Source organism: Eschscholzia californica, unplaced genomic scaffold (assembly GCF_041429995.1).
Source record: "Eschscholzia californica isolate CP2 unplaced genomic scaffold, dmEscCali1.0.p SCAF_2, whole genome shotgun sequence".
Lineage (NCBI taxonomy): Eukaryota > Viridiplantae > Streptophyta > Magnoliopsida > Ranunculales > Papaveraceae > Eschscholzia > Eschscholzia californica.
In genome coordinates this window covers 53,794,298-53,817,701 of record NW_028238309.1, presented here as the reverse complement: position 1 = coordinate 53,817,701, position 23,404 = coordinate 53,794,298, and the positions used below count along the sequence as shown (strand labels likewise).

At 38.6% G+C, this 23,404-nt stretch overlaps 1 protein-coding gene, 1 long non-coding RNA gene and 1 pseudogene across 3 annotated transcripts; all 3 read left to right on the top strand.

The window, feature by feature from the left end:
• The first annotated feature begins 1,133 nt into the window (after nt 1-1,133).
• On the top strand, nt 1,134-2,012 carry LOC147559048 (ethylene-response factor C3 pseudogene; annotated as a pseudogene). Its single transcript, XR_015233581.1, has one exon. The product of XR_015233581.1 is annotated as an ethylene-response factor C3 pseudogene (transcript).
• A 7,747-nt stretch (nt 2,013-9,759) lies between these two features.
• LOC147559047 (uncharacterized) lies at nt 9,760-12,512 on the top strand. Its single transcript, XR_015234481.1, has 4 exons — nt 9,760-9,912; nt 9,994-10,044; nt 10,933-11,013; nt 12,231-12,512. It is a non-coding gene; the product is annotated as an uncharacterized LOC147559047 (long non-coding RNA).
• Nucleotides 12,513-15,006: 2,494 nt separating this feature from the next.
• LOC147559046 (uncharacterized) lies at nt 15,007-22,122 on the top strand. The gene is made up of 3 exons (XM_086659138.1): nt 15,007-15,460; nt 20,849-21,056; nt 21,139-22,122. Exons 1-3 carry the CDS (start codon nt 15,099-15,101, stop codon nt 22,051-22,053), a joined length of 1,485 nt encoding a protein of 494 aa, XP_086515264.1. The 5' UTR covers nt 15,007-15,098; the 3' UTR covers nt 22,054-22,122.
• Nucleotides 22,123-23,404: the final 1,282 nt, after the last annotated feature.

Below are 23,404 nucleotides of genomic sequence, written 5' to 3'. Positions count from 1 at the left end.
TTAGGTTTCATTTTCAACCTTAAGGTTCTTTTCATTGTATCTGCATATTACTAATCAAAATCCCCTTTAGCTTTCTAGTTTTTCATAATCAAGATTGTTTATTCACTTATGGATAAATAATTAAGTATTAATTATCTGCAACTAACCTAGTCAATAATAGCATAAACTACTATCATGTTTAATAAAATTGATCGATTCAACTAACTGAGCAAACAAATGATATATTTTCTTCGTTAAAAATCGATAACTAGCACAACTGGTTACGTTTATATAATTGGAATCGACACTATTGGTAAGCGTTATTTAGATTCTTATATTTTCTTCTTAATTTTGGTAGAATTTGAATTTTTGGTGATAAGTTATATTTCACTTTTTAATTCAAACCTTAGATACCAATGGTTCAACTCTACCACCCAATTCCAAACCAAGACTTCCCAATCAAAAATAGTGGTTGCTACAAAACTAAAACAAAAGAAGTTGGAAAATATATGTTGTGGGATTAAAAAAAACGTACTTCGATAAAAATAAATTGGCTTATAGATCATCTTGTCCTACGAAAAATCACCAACGAATGTCGATTTTCTACCCCACCCCAAGATTATATTTAAATCTTGTCTGTCTATCAAAACTAGTGCGAATTATGTCAGTTTAACTTCTTAATTCCCGATATTTTGATAGTTTGAATTCTTGTGGACATCTTATTTTCATCTATTCGATTCGTCACGCTATTCTCCGATCTCTCGTTATTAGGGTGAGGTGAATTATGATTTGGTATTAAGTGAGGACAACAACCCTAACTACTAAAAAAAATATAATAACTTCCAAACTGTCGGAATCAGTGTACCAAATCTTGAAGCACAAACAAGCAAGTTGGTGCCATGTAGAGAAAGTCCAACAAAGAAAAGTCCAAGTGATAAATCAAGATGATTGTGCTGACAACACACAAAAAATATAGAATATGCTCCCTTGACCAGCCGCCGTTAGTCAATTGACCCACGTGCTTAATTTCGATTTACCTCAAACTAGGTCCTACCTCCTCAATTTGGGTCAAGTCCTAGATCTTATTACTTCTCAATTCATGTATTTAAACCCTTTAGCTTCAAATATTTTTAAGTTCCAATTAAAACCAACATGAACTACTAACCTATTACAACTAATAAATTAAAACCCTGATTTTGATCATATTCCAAACATGGATTTCTATCCTTTTGAAGTCCCACATCCTGAATTTTCTTCCGAATCATCAATTGGGTCATCGGATGGATTCTTTTTCGGCCTTCCATTCAATGAAAATGATTCTGAAGAAATGTTTCTTTTCGATGTACTCAATGAAGCACCCAAAGAAGCCTCACAAGTACCTTTTTTGGTTCGAGTTAAAGATGAAGAAGTTAGTTCTATAAAGAAAGAGAGCGAAATAACGATTGAGAAAGAAAAGGAAAAGGCGTATAGAGGTGTTAGAAAACGTCCGTGGGGTAAATTTGCAGCGGAAATTCGGGATTCTACTAGACATGGAATTAGAGTTTGGTTAGGAACATTTGATAGTGCAGAAGCAGCTGCATTAGCATATGATCAAGCTGCATTTTCAATGAGAGGGTCGATGGCGATTCTTAATTTTCCAATCGAGAAAGTAATTGAATCCTTACGAGGAAACGAATATCGGTTTGAAGAAGGATGTTCCCCTGTCTTGGCTTTAAAAAAGAAACATTCAATGAGGAGAAGATCAATTAATAGAAAAAGTAAAGGTAAAATAAGTGTAGAAAATGTAAAGAATTTAGTAGAATTTGAAGATTTAGGGGCTGATTACTTAGAAGAACTTTTAAGTAAATCTCAAGAAAGTGTTAGTACCATTTCTTGGTGATTCTAAAAAAAACAGGGGATTCTGTTGTACTCCTCTTTTGATTCACTTTCTCTCTCTAGACTCTTTCTCTCTTTGATGATGTTGTAACCTCTAGTACACTAAGATTGTAGAAATGGTTGTAATGGTGGTTATGATCATAACTTGAATTCATTCATCATCTGTTTTTCTTTTTCTCTGGGTCATTGGTCAAAATTTGAACCGTTAGAGGTTAGGTCTGTTTGGTACCACATGTATATTAGGTGTACTGTGTTAGTTGTTACACCTTTTGGCAATTCTTTTTTTATTGAGAAATCGACTACCATCTAGGTTAGTCATTAGAAGTTATGGATACATCATCAAGATGTGATAATCACAATAACCGTCTAAGTTAAATCAATAATTAAAGGGGCCTAAAGCCAACCAACATAGATCCTGAAACTCGACAAACTTATTATTATTTATTCCTTTAATAACCCAGATTCAATAACTATAAATTCACCTAATCGAACTTGGGACCTCCGTAGATTCACATATTTTGAGCTATTCCTTTAAATGAAGCTTCTACTGACATTTACAATCTCAAAATTTCACTACAATGAATTGTTTATTTTATGAGGTACTAGACATAACCCGTGCCTCCGGCACGACTAATTAGATCTTAATCACGACTAATTAGATCTTAATACAAAAAATTCTTACAAATAAAAATTTGAATTGATTAGAAAGAGTCGAGGGAAAATCTTACAAATAAAAATTAAAATTGGTTGGAAATAGTCTAGGAAAATTGTACAATGAGATAACTATGAAACTAAAAAGCTTAAAGAAAAATAGAAAATTATAGAGATTTATAAGTCTAAAAAAACCATTCCTTCCATTTATGAAGATAATCAATTGATTGTAGTTGTATTGTAACTTGTGATATGTCTGCAGATTCATATTTCGCTGACAAAGTGAAGGCACACTTATATTATGATAGTGATTTATAAGTAAACCATCAATCACTGTTTGTTTTAGTCGATGATGATTATTGTGGAAGGGCTTCGGGAATTATTCTTTAGTAACAAAAATATCACACATGAATAGTGAAGGCACCCTTATATTCGGATAGTGTTGAACCATCAAGTTGCTTCAATCTGACAGAAAAACTTGTATGTTAGGTTAGAGCATAACTAAAATCTAACAAAAGGATCCAGCTAAGGAGAAAACACTTATACCAAATGTAAGTACAATTAGTAATAATATAAGGTGATTATAATTTACATGTGAGTGTCCAATTGGAGATAAAAAAAAAACAACCATACCTCATTGTTTATTCTTTCCCAGACCATAGACCAGAAGAAACTAATACACATCAGTTGTACGAAGAGTTATACCATAAAACTGACGTGGATTTAGGATAATGATTTTCTAATTTTCAAAGTTTGAGTCAAGGAATCACGCTGACCATTAAGTTTAGCAGTAACCTAATGGTTGATTTGAGTTCATAGGGAAAATTACAAAATCATAATCCAAATACATCACTTGGTACGTCAATTTGACCCATATATTTATGAAAATAAGATGCTTGCTATGCATGGTTTCCTCATCTCTCCAAAATAATCCCAATGTATTGTGTGGCGACACTTGAGAATTGTTGCATCTTTCATCCAATCAAAGTTGAGAATTGTTGTATCTTTCGACGAACGAAAGAGATACTGCACCGTAAAAGAGAAAAATGTACTAACGAAAAAGAAATAATTATAATTTAAACCCAATTGTAGTAGTCAAATGGATACCCTCGAGACATATTGGATAAGCTTAACCACGCTCAAGTTGAAGACTATAGAGAAAATAAGAAAAATTCACTCAGTAACAACATTGAAAAAAAAAACAACATTGAAAAGGATAAATAAATACACAATTTCATGAAGCTGCATATAAATCATAGTATTATTTATTATATTAAGCTAGGGAGTAACCGAATAGAAGTGAAACAACATGTCGAGTACCCAAGTTAGGATAGTTTATTGTTTCCCACTTTATGCTGAGAAATCTATAAATCAATAAAGTCATAATGGTCTCACTCAGTCACTCTAAATTATTTTATCGGTACAATTGCTATTTAGTGAGGAAGAAAAGGATTCGTAGCTGGCATAGATTTTGTTCAAAGGAATACACAATTCCTATGTGGCTAACTACTTCCGATGTTTTCAACAAAAAAAGCTACTTCCGATGCGTAGCTAACTAAGAATCAAACATCATAAATTCAACAATGGGTGATCCTCTTGACTTTAATCAGACATCATTGAAATATATAATTTCTCAGAAGTTGGAAACGAAAAAAAAGACTTCCCAACATATGGATCAAAGTAATTACCCATGACCCAAAAAAATTAATTTTTCTTCTTCAGGAAATTTTGTATTTCACTATATATAGTATAATTTATCAAGAATATAATTCCTGATAAAAACTATATATTGTATCCTGTAAAAAAAATATGAAAATTACATACCCGAATCCCAAACATGAATTTTGATGTTGTTGTGAGGAACAGTTTCCCCATTGGACCAAAAACAAAAACAAAGAAACATAAGAACTCACTTGGAATTGTAAAACATTCTTCACCCATCTTAAATTGGATCTAATCAAAATAGATAAGAACCTCCATAAATGTCTTAATCACTTAATTTCAAACTCTAATCTCTAAACCAAAACCAAACAACAATTTCCCAGGAATTACATTTAGAAATGAACAATTTCAACCATAACCTATTAGAACACTTGATAAATTTTGTTTGAAGAAGTTTGATGGGAGAGTAAGAGGATGAGGCCTATGAAGATTGATGAAGGGGAGAGCAACTGAACGTGAAGGTGGGAGGAGAATGGTTTTGCGTGTAAATGAAAAACAATTATTAATTAGGAACATGAATGGGGAACTTGACCGACCATTATTGAGGTAAATAAATTGAATGCATCTGTTAAAATAGAGGGAGGCTAATGAAGGGGTTTATTGATGCATAACCCAAATCCGTTAGATTTCGTTCGAGTTGGCAATTCAAAGGGTTAGATTTGTCTCAACCAGAACCAACATATACAATAGATGTTTATGTAGTAATCCTAGTCATCTTCTAGGAGCATTTTAATTTTAGAGAAGATATTGAATTCAAGGGGAAGTTTGAATGTCAAATACAATGTGTCATCTTCCAATCCCCGTTGGCAATTTTTTTATCTTTTTTGTCCTAGTCAGATTGTCCTAGTCACAACCAATGTGTTTTGTTATATAGATTATAGTCGACTTACTAGGTAAATTTTTTAAAAAAAGTATGTAAAAAAAAGTCAAATGATGTGTATGGACTAAATCACTCTCTTGGGTTACTAACTCTATATTTTCCTTCATAAAAAAAAAAAACTCTATATTTTATTTCCAGCTTTAAAGAGCGTCAGCGCGTTCCGGGTTAATAGTTACTGCTTGCTCCATCCCCCATATCCAATAGGGATAGTATTCAAGCGTTGAACGAACTTGACTGAAAAGAATGAGAGGTGTTTTCCATTTCACCACCGTTCCAGTTGGTTGCTGGCACAACAGGGTGGTGCCTTACCGCACCGCAGGCGGACGCGCGGCAGCGTTCGTGGTGGTGCTTAAGGATTCCAATGTACTGCGTCCAAAATCAGAACCAACATTCTCGCTTGTTGGAGAAGTCTGTAATCCAGTTTGAGATCCTCGAGGGGTGGGAGGACCCTTATCGATGTTGATTGAGAAATGAGAAAGAATACCAAAGGGAAGAACGACGCTTAGGTTATAGTTCCGAACTAAGACACGTAAGGCAAGTGCGCCAAAATGCAAAGGGAATGTACCTTGTATTTACAGACATATCTCCTTCTAGTAAAAAAACCATATATATATATAGTCTTCCCTAGGGGTGTAAATGGTGAGGGCTGGAGAAACCTATCTGCAACCTTACAAGAAGTGCTAAATGGCTTCCCTGTTCCAGTGTTGATCCCTCAAAGGTACACTGGACAAAACACTTAAATCCAATCCAACCATCTGCGATACCTATCTGCTGGAAATTCTCAGCCTCATACGGTTGATATTGGAGGTGCGGAGGCCTCTAATAATCAATGTAACAGTCTAAATATTTATAGGAGTAGATCCGCGGAGCGGGGGAAATTGATGCAAGGGGGATGGGCCTGTATCAAAATATACTACCATAGCTCTGAGATTGGGGCGTTTGGGGGATGGGCGTTTGATCATCAATAATACATTGTTTATTCTTATTCTTATTGTGCTCCATCCGCCGATGTTCTAATGAAATAATATTGTTGCCTTTATCGTGCAGGAAAGGGCTTGGGCACTAACAATAATTATAGACGGGCTTGGGCTCGGTTGACTAGATGTAGTACGGTTTTGGTCCTCAATTTGACAAAGAGTAGTTATTGACCGTAAAGACTTAATTTCCAAGAAAAATAAGGGTACAATTAGGGTTTCTGGAAAGTTTACATAAGTGGCAGGCTCTATAATTGTATTCCATGAACCCTGAACAGAAGACTGTCTTCTTTACATCCCGAAGCAACTTACGGTAAGATTATGGAGAAGGAAGTGATTGATTAAGACATAATAAGCAACTTGAATGAAGACGTTCTTCATCACATTCTGTCTTTTTTTGTGAAGGAGTTGAAGGAGATGTCCTTCGACGAAGGTGACAATGCGAACAATTTGTCGGATAGGACAATTGATGTAGAGGATCATCACGTCCGATTGATTTAGGGATCGTAGAGTTGTAGCTAGAGACCAACTACGATCGTCGAATTACGAAGTAATTTGCGGCTAACTTCGATTGGATCCTACAACGAGTTACACATAAGAGTGACAAATTGATCTAGGATATGACTAGTGGGAGTGAGATATAATCATGGGAGTGTCCCATAAACATATCTCATAGGCCTAAAGAGGAACTAGGCAAAGATAGTACAAAAAGGCCAAAAACAGAGTTTTTGGGCCTAGACCGGTTCGGGTACTTCTAGAACTCGGATTGGGCTGAATTGTGGAGGGTTAGTTGCTGATATAATAAGCATTATATCTGCCAATTTTCGTGGTGTTTGGACACCTCCTCCTTAGGGAATTGAGAAAACATCAATAGTTGCTATTTTCGACTATTTCCCTAAATCTTATTCTAAAGGGTGTTTTAGGAAACCTAAAAGGAGGTGGATTCTTATTAGGGTTCTATATAAACACTCTTAGGGCAGAGAATAAGGTGTGGAATTTCTCTCTAAGCTTTCTTACTCTACCATATCAAGTAGAGAGGAGAAAGTGAGCTAATTCTCATTAACTATCTATCTAGTCAAGAAGAAAGGAGTTTTTCTTCCAACCACCATTGGTGTGCTAGCTAAACAACAAGGTGGAAGATCAAGTTGATTGCTCGTGTCCCAGGTAGAGGAGCTACGCTTGAAGCTCTTGGTCTTCTCATAAGCAATTGGAAAGGTTCGAGGGAAAACTATCGAATAAGGTATTTATCTTTCTAGTTTTACTTAGTATTATTATGGGCTTATGCATGTGATCCTGGGAATACTAATGTAGACAATAGATGTCTTATTTCTGCTATAAACACTAGTATAAGGGTATAAATCCCTTCATTTTGGACATGAGAGAAGTAGTTCAAACTAGAATCTTGTCCACAACATGGAGGCACCTCTAAATCATCTTCGGCGGAGGCACTGGACTTCGGGAGAGACGATTCAATAGGTACGATAGTATCTGAGGTGATGGTATGTTCACAAGACATAACAAAAAAATAGGGAAAATCACGGAATGCTAGAAAAATAACAATACCAATGTAAAATAAGCAACTAATATTTATGTTGCTTACATTAAGGTTAAAAAAGGCCGCCGCTTTGGGAATAGAAAGGGTTGATTCCATTTTAGCCCCTTAAAGATTACCAACTTAGCAAAATAACCATCTAAAGATGACCAACTTCTATTTTGGCCCTCTTTTCGAATTTTATGTTAGTCAACTTTAACAGTCTCATTACTTTTACTTCTTTACCTTTTTTTTTCCCTTCTTATTCCCCTTCATCTCTAAACAACCAAACAACCATCATCATCATCATCATCATCATCATCATCATCATCATCATCATCATCATCATCATCATCATCATCATCATCATCATCATCATCATCATCATCATCATCATCATCATCATCATCATCATCATCATCATCATCATCATCATCATCATCATCATCATCATCATCATCATCATCATCATCATCATATATCTTCTTACTCTCTCTCTAATATCTTTCACCGCTCTCCCGTCTCATTTACTTCAATGTTCTTCTAAGATTTGTAACTGTATTAAAAGACCTTATGATTCATCCCCTTGTGATACACCATCTCAGAAAGCAAACCAAATCTGATTTATGGATAATACAATAAGTACCCAAAAAGAAAAACATATTGAATTTTTGAATTTCACCACGATCAAATGGTTACTGATTGCTAAAGAGAAATCTAGAGAGAGAAAACTAGTAATTATCCCTCACAATTATCCCCTTCATAATACAACCAGTAACCAAATTTCACCACTAGTAATTTACTCATTCACGATATATTCACTAACTAGAGAGAAAACTTGATCAAATCATGATCATCACAATCTAGAGAGAGCTTACCGATTGCTCGGGATATCTAGAGAGGGAGAACTTATCGATTGCTCAGGATATCTAGAGAGAGCTTACCGATTGCTCAAGATATCTAGAGAGACAACATTCGTGTGACCTCCAGCTCTTATCCATATCGATGTCGATCTAAGTTCCAATATGTTCCCTCATGATCCCGATGATTCCTTATCCATATCGGTGAAATCAATTTCTGCCATTTCACGAATTTGTGCTGTTCCATATCAGTGAAATCTATATATGTCATTCCAAGATTTGAGTTCGAATTTTTTCCACCAAGGCTTGAGTTATTTGGTTGTGCAAGAAGAAGGAAAAAAAATTCAGGTGATAAAGTCGCCGACGACGACCAGTTGCCGACAACTTAATTTCCGATGAAGACTATAATCAAAAGACCGTCAATGAATGTTTTTCTAGGATTAAGGGGTAAAGAAGCCAAAAAAATTCAAAAAGGGGGTCAAAATAGAAGCTGGTCATCTTTTCGGGGCCATTTTGGTGAATTGGTCATCTTTAGGGGCCAAAATAGAATTAACTGAATAGAAAATGATCTTCGATGAATAAATTCTCTAGGAACCCATGTTTTTCTGTACATTTTCGGGGACATTTATTTTAATTCAAAAACTCACTTGATCAAACATTGACCTTTAATCTTCATCTTCTTTATCACCTTCACCACCGCAACTTCCTAACGCCACCATTTAGACTACCGTTGCCACCTCTTCTCTTTCCTTTCAACTTCTCTCTAATGAATCATCTCTAACTCACTATTACCCTCTCTCTTGTTTCTTTTGTTCTATCCCTCTCACTCTAGATCTCTCTCTCTCTCTCTCATCTCACACACACACACACACGCACGCACGCACGCACGCACGCACGCACGCACGCACGCACGCACGCACGCACGCACGCACGCACGCACGCACGCACGCACGCACGCACGCACGCGCACACACACAGTAACATCCCAAGCTTTTAAGTTGGATAAGGGACCATTTTGAAGTCAGGCCAAGTTAAACACAGGGACTAAAGATGCAACCAGGTCAGAACCAGGGGGTATTTTGAAATTAGTACAGATACGCGGACTAAAGTGTAAATTCGATTGACACACACACACACAGTAACATCCCAAGCTTTTCAGTTGGATAAGGGACCATTTTGAAGTCAGGCCAAGTTAAACACAGGGACTAAAGATGCAACCAAGTCAGAACCAGGGGGTATTTTGAAATTAGTACAGATACGCGGACTAAAGTGTAAATTCGATTGTTTAAAGGAAGAAATCGAATGGGGAAGAGCTGCTCGTCATTTTCTCTTTCTGGGGTTACTGTTGGAGATGAATAGAGGGGAAATGGGTGGATTTTGCTAGGATTGTTATTAATTCAAGCTTCCGGAGTGAAATCAAACTAGTTGATAGTGATTTTGGTAAGAGATTTTGTGTTTCTCTCTCTAGAACTCATTGGTTATGTGATTTAAGTTTTAATGGAGTTTGAATTCAATTTGTAGGAAGTTTGAGAAGCATGGATGAAGAAATGAAGCAAGAACATCCAAGTTAAGGTAAGAATTATAGTTTTGATGATTTGATTATCTTGTTCTTAAAAGCTAGGGTTTATGTGTATGAAATTTGGGGATTTTTTCTTGTTCATGAAATTCTAGGGTTGTGGGTCTGGAATTTGGGGATTTTTCTGAGTGCATGTTATGGTGTTCAATTCCTAAGTATAGAGAAGGTCATGGTAGAAGGTAAGGTTGAGGGAAGTTGCAAATTCTATTGGATTGAGCTGAAACAAAAGACTGTACAGTACAGTCTGTTATGTGACAATTTGAGTCTTGTAGAGTACCCAAATGGACTTGCCACAAACACGAGAGTCGTAGCTTAGGATCTTAGCTTTCCAGAATGGTATGGTACAAGTTGTTCCGAGTTTGGACGAGAGAGTTACGACTGTTTTGGCGAGAAGCACGCAGTTTAGCAAACCCGAGAGCTGCTCACTGTTTTGCTGTTGTAGCTAGTCATAGATGTTTGAAATTCTGCTCAAGTCTTCTTCAATATTGTAGCTCGTCTTGTGACGATCCCAGAATGGTATGGAAATAGTGGTTTCGAGTTCGGATGAGGGAGTTATGGCCGTTAGAGTGAACAGCGAACATTCGGGGAAGACTGATGCACTGCTGCGTCTATTTTGTTCGTTTCGAGGTTATACACTTGGAATTTGGCCGAGACCTTAAGTAACGAAATGTTAGAAATTGAATTAGCTTTCCAACGATGTATGGTAAGATCGAAGTGGATTAGAATTGTGATGGAAATCAATCTAAGACAGAATAGTCACTCGGGGTCTTCCGACGTTAATGCGAGTCAACTCTTATTTGTAATTCTTTTCTTATGGTTCTTTTGGAGTTATTTGTGTTATGTTAAGATTCTTCTCGAATAATCTAAGGTTTATCTTTGTCTAGGGTGTCGGAAGGAAAGCCGAAATGAGTTGGGGGCGAGATGATCGAAGCAAAGCGGATGAGGACGGAGTTCTGAATCGCTAGGTAGGGGATACCTCTTGTTTTCTTTTAAACTATTGTCTAGATTCATGCTAGAAGTAGGAGTTATGCATGCATCATTATGTGTAGATGGTAGGTGATCATATATGCATGATTTTAACCCTTGATTTCAATGAAAGTTGTCTCGTTAGTTTGGATTATTGATATTGATGGGTTAACGATTTAGACTCTGATTTCCATGAGCTTTGTATCGTGAATGTGACACTCTTGATGCGATGGTTTTATATATGCAAGCATGTCTTACGAATGATTTCTAGAGAAATGGTTTTCTAAACGGATGGTAAATCGATGTTTTGAAAACGTAACGATTTCGTATGTGGTATGTGATTGGTGAATTGGACTGAGACGAGTCATGAGGGTCTTGGCAGTTGTAGTGCTCCACTCTATGGCCAGGATTCTCGTTTAGGTTGGACTCTCGGGGCTCAGGGATTTGCTACCCTTGACCGCTCGATTGGACTGTAAGCCTGTTTGTTCTTACCCTCAGGGCTCAGGGGCTGTACACCTCTGACCGCCCGACTGGTTTGGTGATTGGGATCCCTTTGCACGTTTGTTATGACTCTTGGTTGCGCTACTTCTGTGTGTGATAAGATAAGTAATGTTTTAAAAAGCCTATCTCAGTCGAGGGCGTAATGGGTGAGTTCCGAATCTGCTGAGATTGTGGGTGAAGGATGTTTTCACAAGAAAAGAGTATTATTTCGGCGGTTGACACAATAAATGTTTTTCCAAAACCAGAAGAAATAGTTGCATGCTAGGGTACCGATGAGAATATGCTTTTCGTCCCAACACGAATACTGGAGGGACGACCTGACTATTCGACTTCGGTGAAGCTAAAACGTATCTAGTTAAGCTAGGTGTATATATTTATCACGAGGTTAGCTTTTCAATGACTGTGGAGTCGCCTAGTGGGAGAGGGGCTTACCTACCTAGGGGTAAGCACGTTTCTCGAGAGAATTTGAGTACCTTGGTTAGTGCCGGAAATGGGACGGTACTAGCCAAAGTACTATAGAATTCTCTGGGTAACTCTCTGTTAATTGAGAGGCATACCAAGGGTGGGCAGTTAAGTCTGCTATTGTATGCTAGTATTAGGATTGATATATATTTATATGTGTGCATGTTTTACTCGAGAAAAGGTTTATCGCAGTTTTGTTTTGGGACTCCTCTACCAGTTAACTCGTGTCGGTGAGTTACTGACCCCCTACCAGTGTGTTAGTATGCAGGTTCCTAGTTAGAAGCATCTGCAGCGACAGGGTTAGCAGATGGATTGCAGGGGTTGTGGCGCGGTGCCACTTTGGTGTTATTTCTTTTCATTTCGGTTTTGATTTATATTCGAAGTTATACTTTTATACACTGAACACCATGTAATATAAATATATATGCATCACATAGGTTGTACAGGGATGTACGGTGTTGTTGAGGATGAGTTGACCGAGTTCTGGTGGTTCGGCTTGGAACCAGAGTCTGTTAGTTAATTATGTTTCATTTTAGCTTCCGTTGTGTATGTGTATGCGAATGTATGGTTTGCATGACAGGTTACAGGTACGACCGGTTCGATTTACAGAGGAGGTGCTGTCCGATTTTCGGCTCGTCTGTGTGCCTAGTTATGGGGCACGGGGCGTCACACACACACACACACACACACACACACACACTGACTATCTCTCTCTCTTTCTCGCTCTCACTTCAGATCTCTCTGTCGCTCTCACTCCAGATCTCTTTCTTTCCAATAATCAAAGAACAATCCAAACCCTAAATCAAAACAAGACTAACAAAATAAATGTGTATTAAGCAAAACATATGAAACTCCGAAAATAAAAGGGCATACATTTTTTTAATTTTATTTTTAGAAATTGTTAGCGTGTCTCGAATCCTAGACTTCTAAGGTGGAAGACTAAATCTCTTACCACTCCAACCAAGAGTTGTTGGTAAAGAAAAAAGGCATCCTTTTAGTGGGGATATTAGTCATTGCTCAATTCATGTTGGGTAATTCTTGTTTTAAAGGTTTTAGGGTTTCAGATAGGTAATTTAATGTGGTTCTGGACTAGATCGGGATGGGCAATTCTTTCTTGATGGTTTGTAGTTTACGACTTTCTGTTTGATCTCCAACTCCCAACTGAAGATTAAACCCTAATATCTGTTACTTAACATTTCGATGAGGATAGGATAAGCTGTTGGTTTTGGCCCTATAAACTATAAAGTGATAGGTGTGATTGTTAATTTTAGTGCCTTATAAAGTGATATCACATTAATGAATGGAATAAACATGTTTTTCTGCTGTGAATAAATCGTGCAAGTTTATTTCATTTCACTTTCTTATAACAATTATCCTTCCTTATTTGTTTCTAGTCGTTGCAGTCGTTAGCTTTAACAATCCGCCTTTAGTTGTCGGTAATTTCTTATACCATTGAATAAATGAGTTATATTCTTACCGTACTTCTAATGTAATTTGTTTATGTAGTGTCTCAAATTTGTGCATTGGTCTTTCTTATTTCCGTCGATTGTTTCATGTCCATATTTTATGATGTATAAATATTTATTATTGTAGTGGTCTACGATTAGCTGAAGTTGGTTATTTTTGGGGTTTTGGATAATTTTTCCTACTTGACGTGGCAGAGGAGGCTTTTGTGGGAAATGACAATGAAAAGTCGCATAGGGTGACAAATGATGAATACTAAGCTTTGTCTTTATAGAGAGAGAAGATGAAGATAAAGGAGCAATGTTTGATCAAGTCAATTTTTAGACTAAAAAGAAGGATATGCCCATGAATCAATATTTATTGACTAAATCTTTATTCTTCGGAGAATTTTTTTTATTCCCCAAAGCTGCGACTGAAAAAAATAGGTCGATGTTTCGGAGAAACAAAAAAAGTTTCCGAGAAAGAAGGTGGAAAAGAAAAAAAAAAATCAAACCAAACGCAACCTACAAGTTGCGGGTGACTTCATCATTTCAATCTCTCTTCGCTCTCTCTATTATTTTTAGTATTTGTAAGTTCAGAATACATACAAATACAGAAATCAACTCAATTGATATCTTTCTCACCAATATCTTTTCTTGGCCAGTAATCAGGTGGGTGCTCATTGGGTCGGGTACCCCCGACCCACCTTGCATGTACACGGTAATAGACATGAGAATCGTCATCATACGAAATTGAATCTCCACGGACCAAAGAATTTGCATTTTTTTATGACAACGGTAAACATCGTATTATTTAGATTTCAAAGGTTTACAAAAGAGGCAATAAAGTTACAGTGCAGAGTTAAAAACACAAAAACAGAACTTGAAGCTTATACTCTTAATTGTAACCCTTATGGTTGTATCATAGGGCGTCGGACAAACCATCTTGAGTTTAGCAGCTTAATTTCCAACCATTCTTTAGAATTGAAAGAGGAGCAATGAAATCCAACGAATAGGTGTAAAACAAAGTCGGGTTCCACTGCAACCCATCCTGACTCGAGCATGAGTTTTCGAGACACCAACATAACTCCACAAAACTTTCAAACGAAACAATCCATACTTTTCCTAAAAACACAAAGATGAACAACCACTCATGAGTAAAGTGGAAGAGGAACTTAACACCTTTAAAGAAGATAATTAAGTTCCATAGATTGGAATCATCAAACTCCAGAGTTACCCTCCAGACTTCCCTCGAAAGAGAAATAATATCCAACAATCGCCAAACGAAGAAAAATTGAATATCTGGTGATTAGGGTTGTTGATCCAGGTCATGTCGAAAGACTCGACTTAAACAATTAAAACACGAATGGTAGAGGGGGTGTTAATAAATTTGTACTCCAAGTCAAGTAAAGAACAAATGCCCGTCGAGAAGTAACTAAAGAGGTGTGTAGTTTGAGTAGTAAAGCCCAATAGCAGGAAAGTAAGTTGGGCCTTGAACATACCACAGAGAACATTAATATGAGCTTGGGGTTGTCTGTTGACTAGAGAGAGGTATTAGGGTTTGATTTGTCATTGTGACTATAAAGTAGTTCGGTGTTTAGATGGCGAAATAATACTACAAAAAACCCTAAACAGAAAAACATCTTCTTGACATCAGAAGCAATTAACACCGGAAGGCTATGGAGAGGGAAGGGATTAATCAAGACATAATAAGCAACTTGAATGAAGACATTCTTCATCACATTCTTTCTTTCTTGGACATGAGAGAAGTAATTCAAACTAGTATCTTGTCAACAAGATGGAGGTACCTCTGGAAATCTCTTCCCTTTCTTAAATTTGACTGCCGCGAATACCATAGGCACAGACCATATACAAACTTTCATGATTTTTTTGACAATGTCATATCCATTCGAGACAAGTCCTCTGAAATGAAGAGTATTCGCTTCTCGTGTAATGAGTATCACTGCAGTTGTTTTAAACGGATCAATACTGTAGTTAATGAATTATACGCTTGTGTACCGCTCAAGGTTCGAGTACCACTGTAAGAGGCAATTTCCAAAAATTGGGCAGTTTCCAAAAATTGGGCAGTTTCCAAAAATTGGGATGGTTTCCAATTTTTTGGCTCAATAGGCAGTTTCCAATTTTTTGGCTTATAATATATATAAATAGGGGTTGAGTGCTTTGTAATCAACACACCAACACAAGCAACAACAACTCTTCTTTAGAGAGCTAGAGAGAGAGCAAGAGTGAGAAATTTTTCATAGTTTTTTGAGCGGTGTTAAATTTCTCGGTCGTCGAAGATTTAGTATAGAAGGTTATTACTATATGGTACCATCTTGGGACGAACTTGCGGGTTGTGTTAGTCGTCTTCATCTATCCTTCAATAAAGATTTCTTGTTCGCCCGAGGACGTAGGCTTTAAAGCCGAACCTCGTTAAATTCTGCTCGCATATTTGATTTTGGCTTAGCTTTTCAATTAATCTTCATAATCGGATCAATTTCTAGGATAGGTTCGATAGCTTCCGCGACTTTTAATTATAACAATTGGTAGCAGAGCCTTGTTGAGATTGAACGAAGAGAAGATGGGATCGAGAAGTGGTACGGTCAAAGCAGGGAAATATGAGATAGAGAAGTTCAATGGGAAAAACGATTTTTCTTATTGGCGGATGCAGATGAAGAATCTGTTAATCTCGCAGAAATTACACAAGACGTTGACGGGAAAGAAACCAGGAGATATGTCAGATGAGGATTGGGAAGAGTTAGATCTCGAAGCACGGGCTACCATTATGTTGTGTCTTGAGAGGGACGTGGCGTTCCTAGTAGACGAAGAAACAACGGCGTCGGGTGTGTGGTTAAAGCTAGAAAGCAGTTTCATGACGAAAACTTTAACGAATCGGGTCTACTTAAAATCCAAATTATTCACATGTAGAATGGAAGAGGGTTCTTCTATTCAGGAATATGTGAATAGGTTTGACAGGATTATCTCAGGTTTGAAGGATATTGATGTTAAGGTTGAGGATGAGGACCAAGCCCTCATATTGTTACTTTCATTACCTAAATCCTATGAGAACCTTGTTCAAACTTTGATGCTTGTTGGTGATAGTCTAACCATGGAAGAGACGAGAAATTCGCTATTAGCGGATGACCTTCGTAAGGTTGCTACTAGCAGTATGGCGTCGGGTGGAGTAGACAAAGAACAAGCACAAGGGTTGTTTGTAACGAGGGGGAGGAGTAATGAAAGGGGAAAGGGAAAGGGCGGGAAATCTAGATCCAAATCTAGAGGCTCTTTCAAGAAAACGTGCTTTAGTTGTGGTGAGCTTGGCCACTTTAAAGCGGCTTGTCCAAAGAGAAAGTTGAAGCAAAAGAACGAAGGCTACAAGGAGAAACAAGAGATGCAAGAGGCGGGATATGTGTCAGAAGAGGCGGACGAATGTTTCTCGGTGACAGAGGTGTCTGAGAAGATCTTCGATAAGTGGATGCTTGATTCAGGGGCGTCACACCATATGTGCCCAAATAGGGAGTTGTTTACTACCTATAGGAGTATAGATGGTGGTACAGTTATACTGGGTGATGATAGTGTATGTAAAACTGTGGGACTCGGAACAATACGGATCAAGATGCACGATGGAGTGGTGAGAACATTGACGGACGTAAGACACATACCCGATTTGCGGAAAAATCTAATTTCCCTTGGTGTGTTGGAGCGGAACGGCTGTAAGATAATTATAGAGAATGGCTCCATAAGAGTCGTTAAGGGTTCTTTGGTGGTAATGAGAGGTACTCGTTACGGTAATTTATACAAACTTTTGGGGACAACAATTACGGGAGATGTAGCAGTAGGAATCAGTGGAAGGGATCCAACGGCTAGTACGAGGCTTTGGCATGTGCGCCTTGGGCATATGTCAGAAAAGGGTCTATCTTTGATGTGCGGGAAAGGCTTGTTGAAGGACATGAAAAAGCCTTGCATGGAGTTTTGTGAGCATTGTGTGTTCGGGAAGGCACACAGGGTGACGTTCTCTACAAGCAAGCACAGGAGCAAAGAGGTATTAGACTACGTACACACCGATGTCTGGGGACCAGCAAAGTTACCTTCCAAGGGTGGTTCCAGGTATTTTGTTACATTCGTTGATGATCATTCGAGATTTGTCTGGCTTTATTTTCTGAAGCATAAGAATGAGGTATTCAACACATTCCTGGTGTGGAAAGCAATGGTTGAGAACAAAACTGGTCGAAAGCTGAAGACGTTAAGGTCGGATAATGGGACCGAGTACACGGATGGGGCATTCAAGGAGTTTTGTAATCAGGAAGGCATTGTGAGGCACTGGACAGTAGTAAACACACCTCAACAGAATGGAGTCGCAGAGAGATTGAACCGTACACTACTTGAGAAGGCTAGATGTATGCGCTCCAATTCGGGATTAGGCGTAGAATGGTGGGCGGAATCTGTTGCTACAGCTTGTTATATTGTGAACAGGTCTCCACATTCTTCTTTAGATGGCGGCATACCTTACGAGGTGTGGTCAGGTGAACATGCAGATTACGGGAGACTTAAGGTTTTCGGTTGTACGGCCTATTACCATGTTAAAGGTAACAAACTTGACAATAGAGCAAAGAAGGCAATTTTCTTAGGATATGCTACAGGAGTCAAGGGTTATCGGCTATGGTGTACGGAAGACAAGAAGTTTGTAATCAGCAGAGATGTGGTGTTTGATGAGTCATCTATTGTAGCTATGGCGAAAGCTACGGTGCCTAGTTGTGGTGATGTTGGGTCTACTAAAGCTCAAGTAGTGGAAGTAGAAATCGAAGACCAACGGGTTTCTAGGAATCATGATCAGGTGGAGCATCAGGATAATACTCAGGATGAGGAAATTGATGAACCCGATCATGAGGAGGTTCAAGGGGATGGTACACAAGTTTTACAACAACAACAGCAGGATGTTTCGGTACACACTAGGCCGAAACGGTTATATAAGCCGGTACAGAGGTTAGGGTCAGACAAACCTCTTAGGCATTACGGGCAGGCAAATCTGGTTGAATATGCACTCTCGGTGGAAGACGACGAGCCGGTCACCTTCAAACAAGCTATTACCGCGGCGGAAAGAGAGAGTTGGTTGGTTGCTATGCAAGAAGAGATGGAGTCTCTTCACAAGAATCAGACATGGGAGGTTGTCCCATTGCCCGAAGGTAAGTCTGTTATTGGTTGTAAATGGGTGTACAAGAAGAAAGAGGATTCTTCCGAAATCAAAGGTACAAGGTATAAGGCAAGACTAGTGGCCAAGGGTTATGCACAGAAAGAAGGGGTCGACTACAATGAGATTTTCTCACCGGTCGTGAAACATACTTCTATTCGGGTGCTATTGAGTATTGTTGCTCACAGGGATCTTGAGCTGGAACAACTCGATGTTAAAACCGCCTTCTTGCACGGTGATTTGGAAGAAGAAATTTATATGGCTCAACCTGAGGGATACAAGGTTGAGGGCAAAGAAAATCAAGTATGTCGTTTGAGGAAATCTCTTTACGGATTGAAACAATCCCCTCGCCAATGGTACAAACGATTTGATTTTTTCATGCTAAAGCATGGTTTTCGCAGAAGTGACTATGATTGTTGTGTATACATCAAAAAGCTTCGCGAAGGTGACTTTATTTATCTCCTTTTGTATGTGGATGACATGCTTATTGCTTCTCGAAGCATGGTGGAGATAAATAAGTTGAAATCTCAACTCAGTCAAGAGTTTGAGATGAAAGACATGGGCGCTGCAAAGAAAATACTGGGAATGGAGATTAAAAGAGAGCGGTCAAGTAAGAAACTGTACTTGAATCAGAAAGGTTACATCGAACGAGTAGTTTCTCGGTTCGGGATGCAGAATGCGAAGGCGGTGTCAACACCTTTGGCACCACACTTCAGGCTCTCGGGAAAACAATCTCCCACTACTACGGTGGAGAAGGATCATATGGATCGTGTACCGTATGCTAGTGCAGTTGGCAGTTTGATGTACGCTATGGTGTGTACTCGTCCAGATATTTCACAGGCGGTCAGTGTGGTTAGCAGGTTTATGGCAAACCCGGGGAAGACACATTGGGAAGCTGTGAAGTGGGTCTTGAGGTACTTGAAGGGTACCGTTGATACGGGTTTGTGTTTTGGTGGAGACACATGTCAGGTAAGCGGTTATGTTGACTCAGACTATGCTGGCGATCTAGATAGAAGACGATCTACTACTGGTTATGTATTTAGGGTACATGGTGCTCCAGTTAGTTGGCGATCGATGTTACAATCTACAGTTGCGTTATCTACTACGGAGGCCGAGTATATGGCTATGGCCGAGGGTGTGAAGGAAGCATTGTGGTTGTGGGGTCTTCTGGATGATCTAGGGATTAAGCAAGAGTGCGTGGATGTATGGTGTGATAGTCAAAGTGCGATCCACTTGGCGAAGAATCAGGTTCACCATGCTCGCACTAAGCATATCGATGTCAGGTATCACTTTGTACGAGATGTCATAGAGGAAGGTGATGTTTCTCTCATGAAGGTACACACAGATGAGAATCCCGCGGACATGTTGACTAAAGTGGTGACGTGTAGCAAGTTTCAGCATTGCCTGGAATTGCTACAAATCGGCTCGTGTTAAGTTGCCCGAAAGGGCGTACTGGCGACAAGGTAATCTTTATGTGAAGGGTTGGTAGAACTACGGTAGGCTTGATCCTATAAAAGGGTACGTAGGCAGCCATGGACATATGGTGCAGTCGGATGAAGTCACAAAAAGAAGATATATCTTACAAGGAGTATCCTGGTGTTCGTCCAAAATTTGAAGTATATCAAATTGTGTACGAGGTGGAGAATTGTAAGAGGCAATTTCCAAAAATTGGGCAGTTTCCAAAAATTGGGCAGTTTCCAAAAATTGGGATGGTTTCCAATTTTTTGGCTCAATAGGCAGTTTCCAATTTTTTGGCTTATAATATATATAAATAGGGGTTGAGTGCTTTGTAATCAACACACCAACACAAGCAACAACAACTCTTCTTTAGAGAGCTAGAGAGAGAGCAAGAGTGAGAAATTTTTCATAGTTTTTTGAGCGGTGTTAAATTTCTCGGTCGTCGAAGATTTAGTATAGAAGGTTATTACTATACGGTACCATCTTGGGACGAACTTGCGGGTTGTGTTAGTCGTCTTCATCTATCCTTCAATAAAGATTTCTTGTTCGCCCGAGGACGTAGGCTTTAAAGCCGAACCTCGTTAAATTCTGCTCGCATATTTGATTTTGGCTTAGCTTTTCAATTAATCTTCATAATCGGATCAATTTCTAGGATAGGTTCGATAGCTTCCGCGACTTTTAATTATAACAACCACCTTCCCCAAAAAGAAGAAAAAAGGATCAACTACCTCATAATCTACTCCTACTTGCTTTTCAATCTCTTAATATATTAGAGTTGACAAGTACGAATCGTCATGTTTATATACCTGATTCGATGACTTTACCGAGTCTAACGAAGTTGGTTCTTACGAATATTCGGTTAAAGAGTAACGATGATGATGCTCTTACAAAGATATTCTCAAGTTGCCCAATGCTTGAATCTTTGTCTCTATTAGACTGCCGACTTGACAACACCATCTTTGACATCTCTTCTCCACAACTTAAGCACTTGGTACTTGATATTGATCGAGTAAAAAAATATATCAAGTTATGTACTCCGAATCTCATAACGTTTGAATCTATAATCTCCAAAGCTAGTTCTACAATGGGTTGACTTCGACGATAAGGGTGACGTTACTCAGAAGATTTTTTTGGGTTGTCGTGTTCTCGAGTCATTGTCTATAAAATATTGTAAATTGGATCAAGACATTCTTTATATTTCTTCACTACAACTCAAGCACTTATTACTACTAGATTGTGGAGACCCGGAATACATCAAGCTAAATGCCCCAAATCTCATATCCTTTTGTTGTAGAGGTGTTAAATGGAAGTACTTCGATGTTACAGGGAGCTTACATGCTTTAGTTGAGGCTGAAATTGACTTGGGGGCTATAGATGAGCAATACATTCCTGATTGTCCTTCGAATTGTCCTCCAGTTATCGATGAAGTAACAAGAAAATTTTATACATTGGAGTTGATTAAAATTCTTAAAGCATTTTATAATGTGGAAATACTCTTACCGCCAGTCTTGTTCTTTCAGATACTATCTCAAGCTCGTTCGTTCTTAGAAGAAAGTAACACAATCCTTGAGTTTACTAACCTAAAGCGCTTAAATTTGTCGGTATGGCTCCTGAAAAACTGCACAGCGGCAATACTATACTTGCTTATGATCTGCCCTAAAATAGAGTTCCTTCATTTGACAGAAGTTTCACAAAACTATGACAGAACACAACCTCTTTTTTCGTCGTTGCAATGCATGTTATATCACCTCAAGTACATTAAGATTGAGCATATGAACGGATTTCCATGTAATGATGATGTTACGTTTCTTGAGATTTTGTTGAAGAATAGTCCTGTCTTGGAGACGGTAGAATTGAATTCTACGAGCAGAGGTTGGAACTCTAAAATTGAAACCCCGAACAATCTTCCTCAGAAGCTACAAGCTTTGCCCAGAGCATCACCTAGTGTGACATTTTTGTTAATTCAACCTCAAACTGATTATTACTAATGGATATTGCTTGAATAATTCATTTATGAACTATTTCGATCTGTAAACTTCACTTATATCAGATATTAATATATGATAGGGCCTTAAGATTGTAGAGGGGTTGTATTGCTGGGTACGATAATGATGATTCAAATTCAGTCATCATCAGTTTTTTTATGACATTGAGAACAAACCGTGTCACTGTTGCACTTGTCAATGTTGGGGGCATCTGTTTGGCTTGCGTCATAGAAAGAACTAGGGTTTTTGTTTCGGGAAGAAGAATAAGAAACCTGTGACTAAGAAGATGCCAGTTTTGCAGCAAGGGCATCGCCCAGATAAATTGTTGTTGCTCTTTTTGTTCAATAAGATTGATTATATATCTTAGGGCATAATCAAGGTTGTGGGGGCGGGGGGCTCTCAATTCAAATTTGTGACCCAGCTCCGGGGTTGGACTCCCGGTGGGGCTGGGAGCCCGGGCTGGGGGGCTCACATCTCCCAATGTGACTGTTTTGGTGTTCCCAACAGTCATATTTGGGGTGCATCTCCTAAAAAGGGGATCCACCCACTTTATTTTATTTTATTTTTAAATTTTTTTTTAAACTGATTTTTTTTAAATTTTTTTATTATTCTAAATACTTCTTAGGGTTAATTCCGTTTTGGCCCCCGATTTGTGACCAACTGGCCGTTTTGGCCCCCATAAGTGTCTGGCAGTTCGTTTTGGCCCCAAAAATTTCCTATTTGGTCCCAAATTTTATCCAACCTCTCAATTCTACCCCGGGGGCATTTCTGTAACTTTTATTTTTTCTTTTTGTTTGTCCAGCTCATCTAATCTCTCCTCCACCACACCACCTCCTCTCCACCTCACCCTTCTTCTCCGGCGGGATGTTGCCGGCCGGAATAAAAAATTGCGGCCGGCCACTTTATTAAAAAAAAATTTCTCTCTCTTCTTCCTCCTTTCTCTCTCTTCTTCTGAAACGAGCACGGTAGCTTCTCTCCGCGAGAACTACATGGTACCAAACCATCCACCATTGGCATACTCTTGGGAACGTCCTCTCTGACTACATCGAGACACACACTTGCCATTTAATCATTGGCGATGCTCCTTAACCCGAGAATTTTTTTTTTAATAAAGTGGCCGGCCGGAATTTTTTATTCCGGCCAGCTACATTCCGCCGGAGAAGAAGGGTGAGGTGGAGAGGAGGTGGTGTGGTGGAGGAGTGATAAGATGAGGTGGATGATAAAGAAAGGTGTGATGTGGTTTTTTTTTTGTTTTTAACCTTTTTCACAAATAATTCTGTTTTGGTCCCCGAGGATAACTTCGTCAAAAATTTAGCCCTTGGGGCTAAAACGAACTGCCGGACACTTATGGGGG

What these genes read in the sequence shown, in the direction of transcription:
- LOC147559046 (XM_086659138.1), top strand. Translation starts at nt 15,099, where the DNA reads ATGGAGAGGGAAGGGATTAATCAAGACATAATAAGCAACTTGAATGAA. An exon ending in CTCAAGGTTCGAGTACCACT is followed by an intron (nt 15,461 to 20,848) that starts GTAAGAGGCAAT and finishes AGAGTTGACAAG; the next exon opens with TACGAATCGTCATGTTTATA. An exon ending in CTCCACAACTTAAGCACTTG is followed by an intron (nt 21,057 to 21,138) that starts GTACTTGATATT and finishes TAATCTCCAAAG; the next exon opens with CTAGTTCTACAATGGGTTGA.